At 41.5% G+C, this 12720-nt stretch overlaps 2 protein-coding genes across 4 annotated transcripts; both read right to left on the reverse strand.

Moving 5' to 3' along the window:
• Positions 1-2936: 2936 nt before the first annotated feature.
• On the reverse strand, positions 2937-11612 carry RB195_026447 (uncharacterized protein; the record flags this gene model as incomplete). Of its 3 annotated transcripts, XM_064215006.1 has the most annotated exons (9): positions 2937-3033; positions 3701-3743; positions 3844-3946; positions 4586-4729; positions 5992-6156; positions 7713-7841; positions 8470-8622; positions 8702-8831; positions 11593-11612. In XM_064215006.1, 9 exons carry the CDS (start codon positions 11610-11612, stop codon positions 2937-2939), a joined length of 984 nt encoding a protein of 327 aa, XP_064070885.1. The 3 variants fall into 3 exon arrangements, with proteins under 3 accessions (XP_064070885.1, XP_064070886.1, XP_064070888.1); XM_064215005.1 differs by lacking the exons at positions 2937-3033; positions 3701-3743; positions 3844-3946; positions 4586-4729; positions 11593-11612 and adding an exon at positions 5891-5905 and having other exon boundaries at positions 8702-8824; XM_064215004.1 differs by lacking the exons at positions 2937-3033; positions 3701-3743; positions 5992-6156; ... (2 more) ...; positions 8702-8831; positions 11593-11612 and adding an exon at positions 4791-4811 and having other exon boundaries at positions 3758-3946.
• Positions 5087-5481, reverse strand: RB195_026448 (uncharacterized protein; the record flags this gene model as incomplete). Its single annotated transcript, XM_064215007.1, has 3 exons — positions 5087-5230; positions 5299-5370; positions 5437-5481. 3 exons carry the CDS (start codon positions 5479-5481, stop codon positions 5087-5089), a joined length of 261 nt encoding a protein of 86 aa, XP_064070887.1.
• Positions 11613-12720: the final 1108 nt, after the last annotated feature.

A 12720-nucleotide genomic window follows, 5' to 3' on the forward strand; every position in this document is an offset into this window, starting at 1 on the left:
CTAGTGCTCACCAAGCCCTTCAACCCTCCAGGTTGATAAATTGGTACCAGACGTGGCTGGGAGGATAAACACCGATTTGACACGAGTAACCCCCGCAAGTCATTGTTAGGCCAGTTACCGTTCGTAGACCTTAAACGATTCTGGATTGAAGTGAACGTGGGGCGCATCCCAAGCGGATTGATCAACACCAGGAACTTCATCCTTTATCGTTTTCTTCAACATTACTCCGATCATTTCCACTAAAGATTAAAAAAAATCTAACCGGTGGTAAGTTTAGATGAGGATTACCATCATCGCATTCATTTCTGCATCATTTCTGCTGAAAGTTATATGATCATAACGGAATGTAGCTGGAGCTCAAAACGCTGTAACAGATCGGATTTGAAGATCAACATGAAGCTTTCATTGAGATTATTTGCTGCTTATCTGGTGGTTTGGATTTCAACTTATGCATTAACATCGGTGAAAATCAACTCGAACCGGCTGACCTGCCTAGGATCGGTAGTGGAGCATGTTTGTTATTGGAACGAGGTCGTATCATAAGTGAGTTAAAGGCAACATTTCACGAAAATGACGTAGTCATGACAAAGTTAAGCCAAATATATGGAGTTTAGTGCATAGATCACGGGTATGCAGACCTCTAATCGTCCTGAACAACGGCGTGAGATTAGCGTTGGTCCCTACGAGGTACGTGGAAGCGCCCTACCATCGGCATATCGGCTTTACTTGAGGGTGGTTAGGACGTACTTCGTAGGAACTAAAGCCGTCTTCGACGCCGAAATATTCGGAATGATTGGGGAAAATTGAACATAGCCATACTCACTATTTGTAATTTGGAAAACAAACTCCGTATTGTCACGCAGAGACCCCACATCATCAAAACAGTTAATAACGTGACATGATGTCTCCAGCGCACACACTACAGCGTACGTACTGCTTACAATTTCATAGATTGTTGGTTACACGTATAAGACCGCTCCCCAACCTGGGGATCAAGTTGGCGGCGGGTGGCGAAACGAGATACGGCCACGGAAGACAGCCGGCTTCCTTCCCCGAACGAAGTATTAGGGGAAGGATTTGCTACAACTGCCAACTTTAGGCCCTGGGTTAGGAAATATAGCTATTGCAACGCAAGCAAACTGTCCTCCAGATAAAATTTTCTTTTCCGTCAAATTTTGGGAATCTTTATTCCTTTAGATGGATTCCTTTAGATCGCTCTGGCAGGAGATGGTCCTCGAATCCGGGCAGAGCAAAGTGAACGTGGAAGCAAAATACATTCTACCTTTTGAGGAGTTTGGACGCGAACTGAGTCATCCCTCATCACTGAGCTGCTATGCGACTGTGAACTTGCGCATTCGTAAAGTGTGTTCGCGGCGAAAATGAGTAGCAAATTAATTTTCTGGCAACCTACTACTTTTCGCTATATTTCCTATCGTATTCATACTCGAGCCAGTAATTTCTTAATTTCCAAAGTCTGAAAGGAAGAATTAATTGCAGCATGCTATGGCTTCGCGCAGAATAGTCGAACAAATGCAATTGCCGCGTTTCTAGCAAGCTAAATATGGTGCGATGGAACTTATCGACAATGTCATGGTTAATTTTACTTTATTGGGCTTAAGCTTTACCGGCCATTTCATCTAAAAGAACATTGCTTCGTGCATAGTTTTGCTTCACTTACAATCTAATTGTTTCGCTATTACTGTATCCTTATGAAACAAAAGCATTCTCTTGCTTATTGGCTACTTTGCACATCCTAAAGGTTAAAGTCAAACGGAGTGGTAGTTAATAGGACTGCTTTGGGGCCTCGATCAGCAGACAAGCAGTGCAAACAACCAACCACGACACTGTTGATAACGTTATATTCCCTGCAGCGGTTAGAGGTTCCGCTTCCTGCACGATCGATCGGAGGCTCGAATCCGCCCTAGCTCAAATCAAGCCTCTTGTCTCCCGGTTGATAAATTGGTGCCAGACCTGTTTGGGAGGATAAAAACACTGACTTGACACATTGGGTAGCCCCCGCAAGTCATTGTATAGGCCAGTTACATGTTCGTGAACCTCAAACGACCCTGAATTGAAGTGTACGTGTTGGCGCATCCCAAGCGGATTGATTAACGCCAGACACTTTATCCTTTATCATTTTTTCCTTTTGTGAAGTAAGGCCTCTCTACTGAGAAGACTATTCTCTGTCTATACTTAGGCTGTCAAGATTTTCTCCATTTGAAGAAGCAACATTGGAGCCCAGTTAATCCGAAGTGGATTTCAGTGAGACTGAAAACCTTGAAGGCATCACTCCACGAATCTGAGGTGATCGATGTCGATGTCGCGCGTGCGCAATGCTGGCGCCCTTCAATCGAACTCGTTGTAGAAAGTAACGCGCCAGAACGCTCGAAGCCGTATCTTCCGGACCGTTTTTTACGGCAACTGGGAAGAAATGAACGGAATCACACTCCTCTCCATAATCTACTATCCCTTATAAGAATACTCCACCTGAATTCCGTACCACCTCAGATTCGTAGAGTGATGCCTTTAAGATTTTATTGACGCCCATCATCATTTGGACTGAGCATGAATACAACAAGAAATACTTGCAAAAAAGTAAGTTTTCAAAAAGCAAAGTCGGTTCTGATCAACACTGCAGACGAATTTCATGAAGGTGCAATGTAATGTAGAGTTTATGTTGAAACAATAAAAGCTGCAGGGCTTACACAAACAAATACTGCTCGACTAATGTACGGTCTCTCTACCTGTCTGGTTCTTCACGTTCTTATATATATTCAAAAACTCACCGAATGGTTTTGCTTTAAACAATCTTAAAAATTTCGAAATTCCATCTATAACGAACGGGTTTGGAGACTCACGTAATGTCACGGCTGTTTAATAGGGCCACTACTTGAAGGCATCACCCCACTGGCGTTGCAACACCAACCGCATTTGAGCTACTCAACAAACACTATCACTGTCTCAGCTCCTTTGGGTGCGCCATCAGAAAGGTCGTGCCGTTCTTGTGCGAATGCATAAAGCCCTTTATCTTCTCTGAACTAAGCTATATTACAGGCAGCTGAGAGGCTTCGCGATCGGGATTTGTGACTGTTGCATTGTGTGCTCTATCCAAGCCAAAAAGGACGACCTACTCAGTCAACATTCACCATACGTACGGCCCACCCACAAAAGACCAGCTACCAATTCAGAATGTTTGTGCACATTTCCCTGGCAGAAAATGGCGAACCACGAGATTCCGAAATTCGTAACAGTAAGAATATGAAGGCTCATTGTCTATCTGCGCAGCCCAGAGAACCAAACGGCAATAGTGGCGAAAATATTTAAGAAGTTGGCTGTAAACAGCTCCTCGCGTTATTAGTTAAACACACAAAACCAATAAATGAATAATATTTTTCTAAATCATTTGCGCTATTAACAGTGTATATTTGATGTCTGCATGTGGTCATGCTTTGTTTATGCGTGTTACTGCGTGAATGTTTTGAGGTACTTGTGAGGTTTTTGAGGTGAAAAAAGCCGAGTTACATTTTTTACACAACTCTATCACAATAAAGATAACATTTTCAATTGTATCACTTCAATCGTACAACCGTGAAAGTACCCTAAAAGAGATCATTCCTATGCATTACCTAAGCACAATAATCTGAAACAAATCAAAAACGAGCTTAGACTAGGAAATTCGTCGGAGGTCAATATCAGGAACCGTATCAAAGAATGGCTGGGAAGATTAGTACCGTATTCGTCATCTTAATACCAGTTCTTAATTGTACTTGATGTTCCGCGCTTTCGCTGACAATGCTTTCACTGTACACACAGTGAAAAGCGTTGAAAGAAGAAATGCAGCACCGATTTCAATATTTATCGACGAGTTCCACGCAGAAGGTGCACAGTCGTAGTGGGCGGCGTCACACAGGTTCCAGGCCACCATAATGATGCAAAGATGAAATAGCTGAAATCAGAGCCGTAATTACCTTCTCTGCCCTTATAGGCCACATCACATCATGAAATCTTCGATGTTTGGATTTTTAGTAGTACGAGCGGTCAGGGAAAGGTGAGCATACTGAGTCTGCATCGCAAAGCCTACATTCTCCACGAGAACCCCAGACATTCGCGATTCCATAAAATACTGTCTTTAAAACAAAAAAAAAGTTTTAGAATTTACCCCGAATACCCAATTAATGCTGATAAAACTAAACAGTAACAGATATGGCAGACTACGCGAATTCGAGTCTCTGAAGAGGTCTGAAGTATAATTGTTCTTTGCACGTTCGGGATACCTGTCTAAATGAGGGGGCAAGAATTGACTCTTAACTTTCTGTGGCTGCCATGGGACGATGGTATCCCGTTTTTCTCCGATTTACGGGGAAAATCCTCTTATTATTAATTGCGACATTTCTACCTTCCAAAAACTACTTAGAAATGCAATTTGTACCACTTGTGAGTAAACAGATCATCCGCCAAGAAGAACCCCCAGAAGCAAGAAACAAATTCGATCTACCCATTATTTTCGGTTCACTATCTCGTTCAGGAACGAAATATTTTTTTTTATTCTCCTGCTACAACCGCACTTAGCACCAAGCCCACCAACCTGATGTCCATAACCGAAAATATCAAAAAGACCAGGAGCAAATCGTTCAGGAACTTTTGCTCCCATAAAGATTCCACTGAATAAAAGCCAGCTAAAAGCATTGCTATGCAAGTGAAGAGAGTTGTCTGCTGACGAATCTTCTGCCTAAAACTTTATTGAATGAAACTCTGCAGTAACTTTAACTCACTCTAGTTAAAGTTCCCACCGCAATAAAATAAATAGACATCTTAAACAGTTTGGTCTTATTCAGAACTTCCTACAGCACTTTCCTCCTTATTTAATTTTATAAAGTACTTTGAAAGGATCCTTTCGTATCGCCTTGAAAAACTAAACTTCTCTCACTGTTGCTTTGTTTCTCCTTACGAGTACTGCTCAAAAGCGGGTCTTCTAGACATAGTACTAGTACTGTTTCCAAAAATTTGCGATGTGATACAAGCACTAAAAGTACTATTCAGTGTCACTGGCCGTAGTTACCTATTATTGGAATTCTTCTCACAGTGGTCAGAAAAAAGCAATAAAATGGAGTGGGACGGATCCGGCAGCGCTGAGTTCGTGCGCCGGCGCCAGCAAGCTGTAAAATAGGGTGAGATGGGTCCTGCAGCATCGATTTGGTGTGTCGTAGTGCGGTGGTACCGTGATATAACTCTAAGTGAATTAGATGAGACGTTGTGAACTGTTTCATAGTCGTGAAAATTCCATATGGTGCGTTCTACCTCTATGCATTCTACATGCGTAGTCCCCCAAACGTTTCCTTCATCAGGTTGATCAGTCTCTTCCCTCAGAAACTGGAAACACGCATACAAACAACTGCTTAAGTAGTAGCCAACAGTTTACGTTATCTGTGGTAGAACCTTAACTTTCTCTGTACTAGATGACGACGTTTCACGATAACACATTGTTCTGTGCTAATGGATGGGGAAAACAGGAGAAAAATCAATAGTTCGAATAATCTCCTGAAAATGTGGTGTTGTCGAATGGAATAAACGAATAGAAAAAAATAAATGTAAAATCACGTTCGAGTATTCTCCAAGTGTAGCATTGACGGATTTAGAGGGAAAACTATGATGTCTTTCATCTTAAAATTCCCAAAAAAACGAGAACGTTGTTGGAACAATTTTATTTCACAGAAAATGCCACTACTTTTAATTTCTTTTGATCAGTGAAGGCGTGTGAAGCAAGCGCCACGAGAAGTCCTGACTCCGGCTTTATCCGAAGGTTCAGACTGGTAATGAATATAAGAGAATAACTGAGGCATGATGAAAACACTTGAAAAATAACTTTAATTAGAATTGAGTTAAGCACTGGCTAGTAATCAGCCTGCTGAAATTAGAGGAAATTATTCAGACGAATCCTCCAGCACCGTTACTGTTCTTTTCGTAAAGTCAAGCGGTGAAGAGGAAACATACCATGTATCTACTCAACAGGGGTAGATGGACCCAGAGAGCCAGTAGCAGACAAGTTGCCATCCGAACTTCTAGTCTCCACGGCCAATCGGGCCGGCATACAAAAAGATAACAGGCAGAGAGGAATTGAAGAACTAGTACGATAAACAGCAAAGACGGAAGATAAGCCTAAACGAGTGAGTAGCAAAATAAAAACACGTTTTCAATACAGTTAACCAGTTGCAAAAATTTGATCTAAGTCCTTGTGACTTTTTTCTTCGAAATTATCTCAAACCCGAAGTTTTCAAACATTGCCCTTAGTCCTTGGACCAAGTAAAAGAGTTCATCCAAGAAGAAATTGGAGAATTTCTTCTGACATGCTACTGAGAGTGATTTCAAAAAAAACTTATAAGAACGTCTTCAAATGAAAATCAGCCTTCAATGGCATCATGACGATATAAATCTACTTCGGCATCTTTCGCAACGTGAAATTTCAGTTATGTATACTCTGGAGGCTTGTTTGTGCCTAGGAGCCTTGAGGAAATTACGGGCTCACCGAGTTTCCTCATTTTTTGAAGCATCACTGCGCTGAATTCTGGAAACTTTCCTGTTCATATTTGTTTGTCATGACATGTGGTTCCATAGCGTCTTTCCTTCACCATGTATCGTATGTTAGGGTGATCAGATTGCACGACATATAGATTTTGACACAATTTTGCGACCTATTTCTTGAAATAGAAGAAATGAAGTGTGAGAAGAGCACCCAAGAATGTCCCAAGGATGTTAGTTGACATCCCTTATAGTGTGATGGGATGCTATACTATTTTCTAGCTATTGCGATTGCGGCTGTGATAGAACCTTCGCGAGCTTCAGACTCGAGCGGATTTGAGGTCCCACCGCATCACTGTAAGCGCTACCGCTTTAGCAATTTCACTCCAATTCGGCTTCTTTTGTAAGCTCTAATGTTCCAAGCTTGCGGATGAAATAATTCGTGTGCAGACAGTTACTGATGTTTGTGTCAAGGAACTTCGATTCACAATGAATTCAGGAATTCGGGACCGCAATTCGCTGTGCAAACATCTTCGTCATCTTCTCGTCTGCTTTAGACTCCCCCAAGATCATTTTGCGAAAGTGTTCCATTCTTTTTCATTCATTTCTTTTTTCTTAGAAGTTTATCGGATTCGTCAGTGGTGCGGAGCCGACTTCAGAAGAGTTTGCATGGATGCATCAAATCGAGAATCTCGTTTCCAGAAACGCAACGCATACCAGACAAATCCATTTCACAAGTTCAACATAAAATGTAGAAATTTAGAACATTGGACTCATTTTCTCATGGCACTGTCCTTCCAGTTTCCCATAGATTGAGTTAAAATCTTCCAATTATTTTTTAGCTGTTTCTTTTTTATTGTTATACATATTATGTCGTATGTTGTTTGAAGGGAAGTTAGCCGCGCCGAAACTGCGCGAAGACTGGTGCAGTTGCGTAAGTAGCGAAGTGGAATTGGTTTTTGCGACCGATATGGGACCCCCGCTGGCTCCACTCATCTCTTCGGTCCTAACAGAATCAGCTATGGTCCCACCTCGATTGCAATCCCTGTCTCTATCGCGCCGCTTTGAGCGCATCCGCTCGCACAGCTATACCAAGAGTTCGTTTTGACCTGACCATATGGAATAACTGGCGCATGGTATGCTGATATTGATATTCTATATGATATTCTACAGTGCAACGACAGAAATTCGTATACCAGGCGGACAACGTTGATCATGTCTGTGCTGCAACTATATCGTTGAAGACCTATTGAACATCCGAATAGAGCAATTCCAGAAAAGTCGACAAGGAACCAAAAAATGTGATCATGTGGAGATCGCGAATGCTGGAACAGATTAGTATGAAAAAGGAAAAATAAAAACTGCACGAGAAACACAGGAAAATTCGATTCACTTCAAAGGCAGCGTACAACGAAATTGACGATGTTGAGATCTCAGCACAAATAGATATGTACGGGGGGTGTAGTTTACGACTAGGAGCGTAATCAGTGTCTTGTATTCCGAAACAAAATGCGTGAGAAACTTCCCCAGGTTGGGCCGGTGTTCCCAACGATGCACCTTTTTACGCGTGGTAGCATAGAAGCAACTCGTGCAACATCAGCAGTCCATGTAATATAATTCAAATAAACAGCAGACGCCCAAACATGTGCACAACCGCGGACGCGTTGCAGACTGCCGTCCTTCTACTTTCCGTAATAAGCTGCATCAGAGGACACCGGGCAGGCAAGAGTCGTCCACACGTCTTTTTCTGGACCACTAGCGAGAAATGACTGCATTTATGCTTTTATTCGTAAACTACACCCCTCCCCTGTCTATTCGTGGTGAGATTTGCAACACCGTCGGTTTCATGGTGTGCTACCATTAGAAGTGGTTGTGTCTTTTCGTATGCACCAAGTAGTGTTTCTTCTTTGCCCTCAATGGAATGTGCATCGTTGCTTACAGTAATCCACTAACCAGTAAATGGGCAAGTGTTGATCCTAGAAGAAGCGTAGCAATACCCGTATATAGTACAAGCACAGGAAGTCGTGGTGATGGCGAGAATACTTCAGGGAAGAAATAGAATAGAATTAAACAAACAGCGGGAACAAAGTGCGTCCAGACGTTGATCTGGAACAGAACAATTCAGTACGAGGATTTTCTGTTCCTTTTTTTGAGGAAGGGTTGGAGGATGAAAACTACGACTAACCAGTTCATTGTGCGAACGAAAGGCCGATTTGTAATAGTAATGGACCGGCTGGTACAACGGACGATATCCCTTCACAATGTGGTGCCTCTTCAGGAGTTGTGGGACCTCCGTGTGCGTCAGCATTTGCAGTCTGTAACCAGTGTTGCTTACTGTATGGGAAGAAATAAAGATCTTTCGTAGGCGATGTGCAGAAATGGATTCGAACATATTGAGCAGAAATTTGCTGCAAAAATGGGAGCAGATCTCAGAGTTTCGTCTATGTCCACACTCTACTGAAAGATAATTTCAACCGTAAACTCTCCGTCGACAAAAAATTAAAACACAATGTTTGTCCTCCATACGCCAAGCGGCAGTTGTAAAAGTCCACGACACACTATCAAGAAGCGCAGTTGGCAAGAGGTTCGCCTGCGACTGCATGGTCGATGGTTCGAAAATCGTTTTAGTGGCAACCGTTCTTTTCATAGATCCGGGGTCGATAAATTTAAACCAGACTTGTCTGGGAGGGAAAAAAGGCACATGGGCTCGCCATTCAAATCATTGTAGGCCTGCAGACCGTTCACAAATCTCTGCAAATAGAAGTCGAACTCGTAGATGCACCCCGAAAGGAATCGATAAACGCCGAGCACGTAGCTTTTATCCTTCATGGAGAAAAGATGCACATTAAACGATCTTAAAAGAACAAAGCAGCTGTCCAACATCTGACACTTGTTAGCATCTGTTTCTGAAACTGACAAATATCTCCAGACTACGAAAAAAGAATTTTCATTCACAGAAATATTTACATGGAAAGGATATAAAACCTATATGGACTGAGAGATTCGATGTTATGAATAGGAGCTATACGTAAGAAGAATGCAGAGTGTATAGAACGCAACAAAATGAACAGGAATGAGAAAGGACACGCAAAGACTCGCGTGAGTCCTATCAAGTCAGGCTGAAACAGTTTTACGTTCCTAAGTGCAATAAGGCTGCAAAGGAAAGCTTCCTAATAAGAACGGTGCTTACGAGGAGAAAAGAACACAATTTTCCTTATCAATCCATCAAATTAGCAGTACCGCAAGGAGGAGAAGTTATTGCACATAAGCCTGCATGTTCGAAAATAAGAAGAAGTGCTCACGAGACGCCTGTGCTTTCGTAAGTCGAAAAAAATCAGAGGTTTTGCGGTTTTCACTTCTTTTCTAGATACAGCTTTCCAAGTCATGAGCGAACGTTGAGACGACTTCAGCTCATTGTAAGGTGAACTGTTCAGAACAGCAAGTAATCCAGTGGTAAGTATTTGTATATACCGATAAAGAGTTTGGAGTCGACAAAAAAGTTCTTTCCCCACATGGTTATTGATTAGTTTTCCATTTAAAAAGATTACCCGATAGAAGATTACAAAACCGCAATTCTGAAAATTGAAGTGGTTACGTATCTGAGACATTCGCGAAGCAAACAAGAATATTTCTGAGGAAACGGGAAGTTCTTCATTTATCCGACCATATGCGAACGGGATCAAATTTCAAGCCAGCTACACAGCCAGCAGTTTATTCATTCTTTCGGTGTTCATGGACCCTTTTTTTTATTTTGCTAGGACTCGTTGCAATCCTTCCAGTATGATTATAAATTAGAGAAGAAAGTAGATAAATAGGTTGTAAAGGCTTATGACGCTCCAAGATCTCTAAAAAAAACTCCTAGGATGAATTTCAATACGTTCCGTAAGCGAAACAAGCGAATGAAACACATCACACAAACTCCAAGTGTGCGAGTAAACGCCGAGGTAGAAAATGCGCAAACCCGAATAAGACCACATGTCAAGAAAGGTAGTCAACAAAGGAAATTACCTCTTAACCATTGAAATCGCAAACGCCGCGTCCTCACAAAGCGAACCAAAGCAAATACGAAATGAAACACTTCAGTGGACGACTTTGGCACTGACGAGGAAAAAAGCATGTAGATTACAGTAGTAATCGTCGAAGATACGTTTGAACTGTTAAGCGTCTGTTATTTAACTTTACTGCAAAAATTCTATAATTCAGATTTTACATTTGATTACTATTTTTAAAGGGGCCTTTTATTTTACAAAGAAATTCTAGCATTAGCTTCTTCATTCCAGAATGTCAACGCAGCTTCTTAGGAAACATCGCACTAGTTTTAGTTGCTAGCAGCTTTTGCTGAGCAGAGCACTTTTGTTAAAGTTGGATTTTTTTGTTTTGTGTGCTATTGTTCATTTTCCATATCAACAGTTTTATTGCACTCAATGTCCAAATCCGACTTTCTGCAGCGTTCGCGATGACAACTATGCACATATGTGAGCATATTTATTTTATTATTCATTTTTGAGCAAATTTCACATCTGCAATCTGGTTGCATATTTTCTGCAGCAAAGTTCAATTTTGAATGCACTTCGGCGCATAGTGTTCCGTTCCACGAAAGCTACCGAGATATCATGGTAGAAAGTCATTGCGACCCTCTTACTTGATACGTTCTTCATTCTCACTAGCGTGCCAGGATTTACTGGTCAGTTTGAAACGACGTATGAAGTCATATTTTCTGTGGTGTTGAGTTACATAGCAACATTGGCTTCGAGGGATCACGATCGCTCAAAATCAAAATCTGTCGACGACGCTTACACGAGCGTAAAACTGAACCACTACAAGCTCAAACTACGGAAGAAATAAATTGTCGCGTGTGCACACTTTTGCAAAAATTTCGAAGTCTTGTTCGGGAATTCTACATCCTTAGAGTTGGGCTATTCTGAGTGTGCTAGGACCTGAAATGAAGGTGTGCTTCCAAGCCCCCGTTCATAATCAATGAGGCTAAATAAAAATTCTTGACAGGTTCGAAGCGCAGCTGTTGCACATGTGAGTTTATTTCAGAACTTGACTAAAGTAAACAATCAAACAACTTACTCCTGCTTCTGTTCCACCATCAAACTCGACCACCAAGCACAAAAAAGTTTTGTTTCAAACTAAGAGCACTCCGATAAGAGTAGATGGACGAGCATAACATGATAAAGTTCATTTTCGCGATGAAATGAGTGGGGAGCGGTGACTGTTGGCGGGAAGTATGAACTGCAGCAAACGAAAAAAACCCTCTCCTCGCAAAATCAACTTCATGCTATTTGCTCTGCTTTCTTGAATCTGTGTTGTACACATCTTGAGCTGAGAATGTATAGGAACCCATGAGAAAGTTGCATGTCTGAGGTCATTTCCATCTTCAGCGCTTTTTTCGGTGCTTAGAAAGGGAGAGTCGAAGAACTAATCTCCCTCTTAGTTTTGATTCCTCGAATACAAAAGGTTTCGGAATGATAATAGCTTTATGCAGTGGCCTCCTCTTTTCAGGCTTCAACAAAAGCGTTCTTGTAAAATAGAACTTGCTTAACTTTCCCACTTGGGATATGATTTACTTTTAGATTTTTTATTCGACGACAACAACTTTATCTCAACTTTTCAATCTAACCCAGCGAGAAACTATTCTCAGGTTTGAGGAGAAGATCGTGGGAAAGTCTGCGAAAGACCGGAATTGGAAGCTTTGTCTCCGTCTTCAGAGGTTGTTTAAACCTTTCTTTATATAATTTCCTTTCTTCCTAATCCACATCTCTATTATTTGGTCTGGATGTACATACCAAGCGGCCTTCTTTTCGTTTACAAAGAATTGCAGAGTTAGTGCAAGTAGTTCAAAAGAGTTTATAGTCTTTCTTCGATAATCCGGTTTTTTTTTTCGAATTTCATCATTTACAAATCGAACTGCAAGTGATAGAAAATGGCAGTGAAATGTCCCGCAAAATTTCCAAAGAAATGTTTGAAAAACAGTCCACACTGAACTTCCGATACTCAAACTTTTATCGGATATTCCGTTAGGTGGAACTATGAGCGGATGAATCCCAGAAACCCACTCTCCACCACTCAAGTAACCAAGGTACGCACATTCGTACTTTTCTAAGTCCTTCTAGCAAAGTCAGTCCATGAATGGAGAATGAAAAAGAATGCAGCAAAGCTAGAAGTGAGGAAAAACTATTCTTTGTGACAGTGTACAAG

This window comes from Necator americanus, chromosome X, assembly GCF_031761385.1.
Source record: "Necator americanus strain Aroian chromosome X, whole genome shotgun sequence".
Lineage (NCBI taxonomy): Eukaryota > Metazoa > Nematoda > Chromadorea > Rhabditida > Ancylostomatidae > Necator > Necator americanus.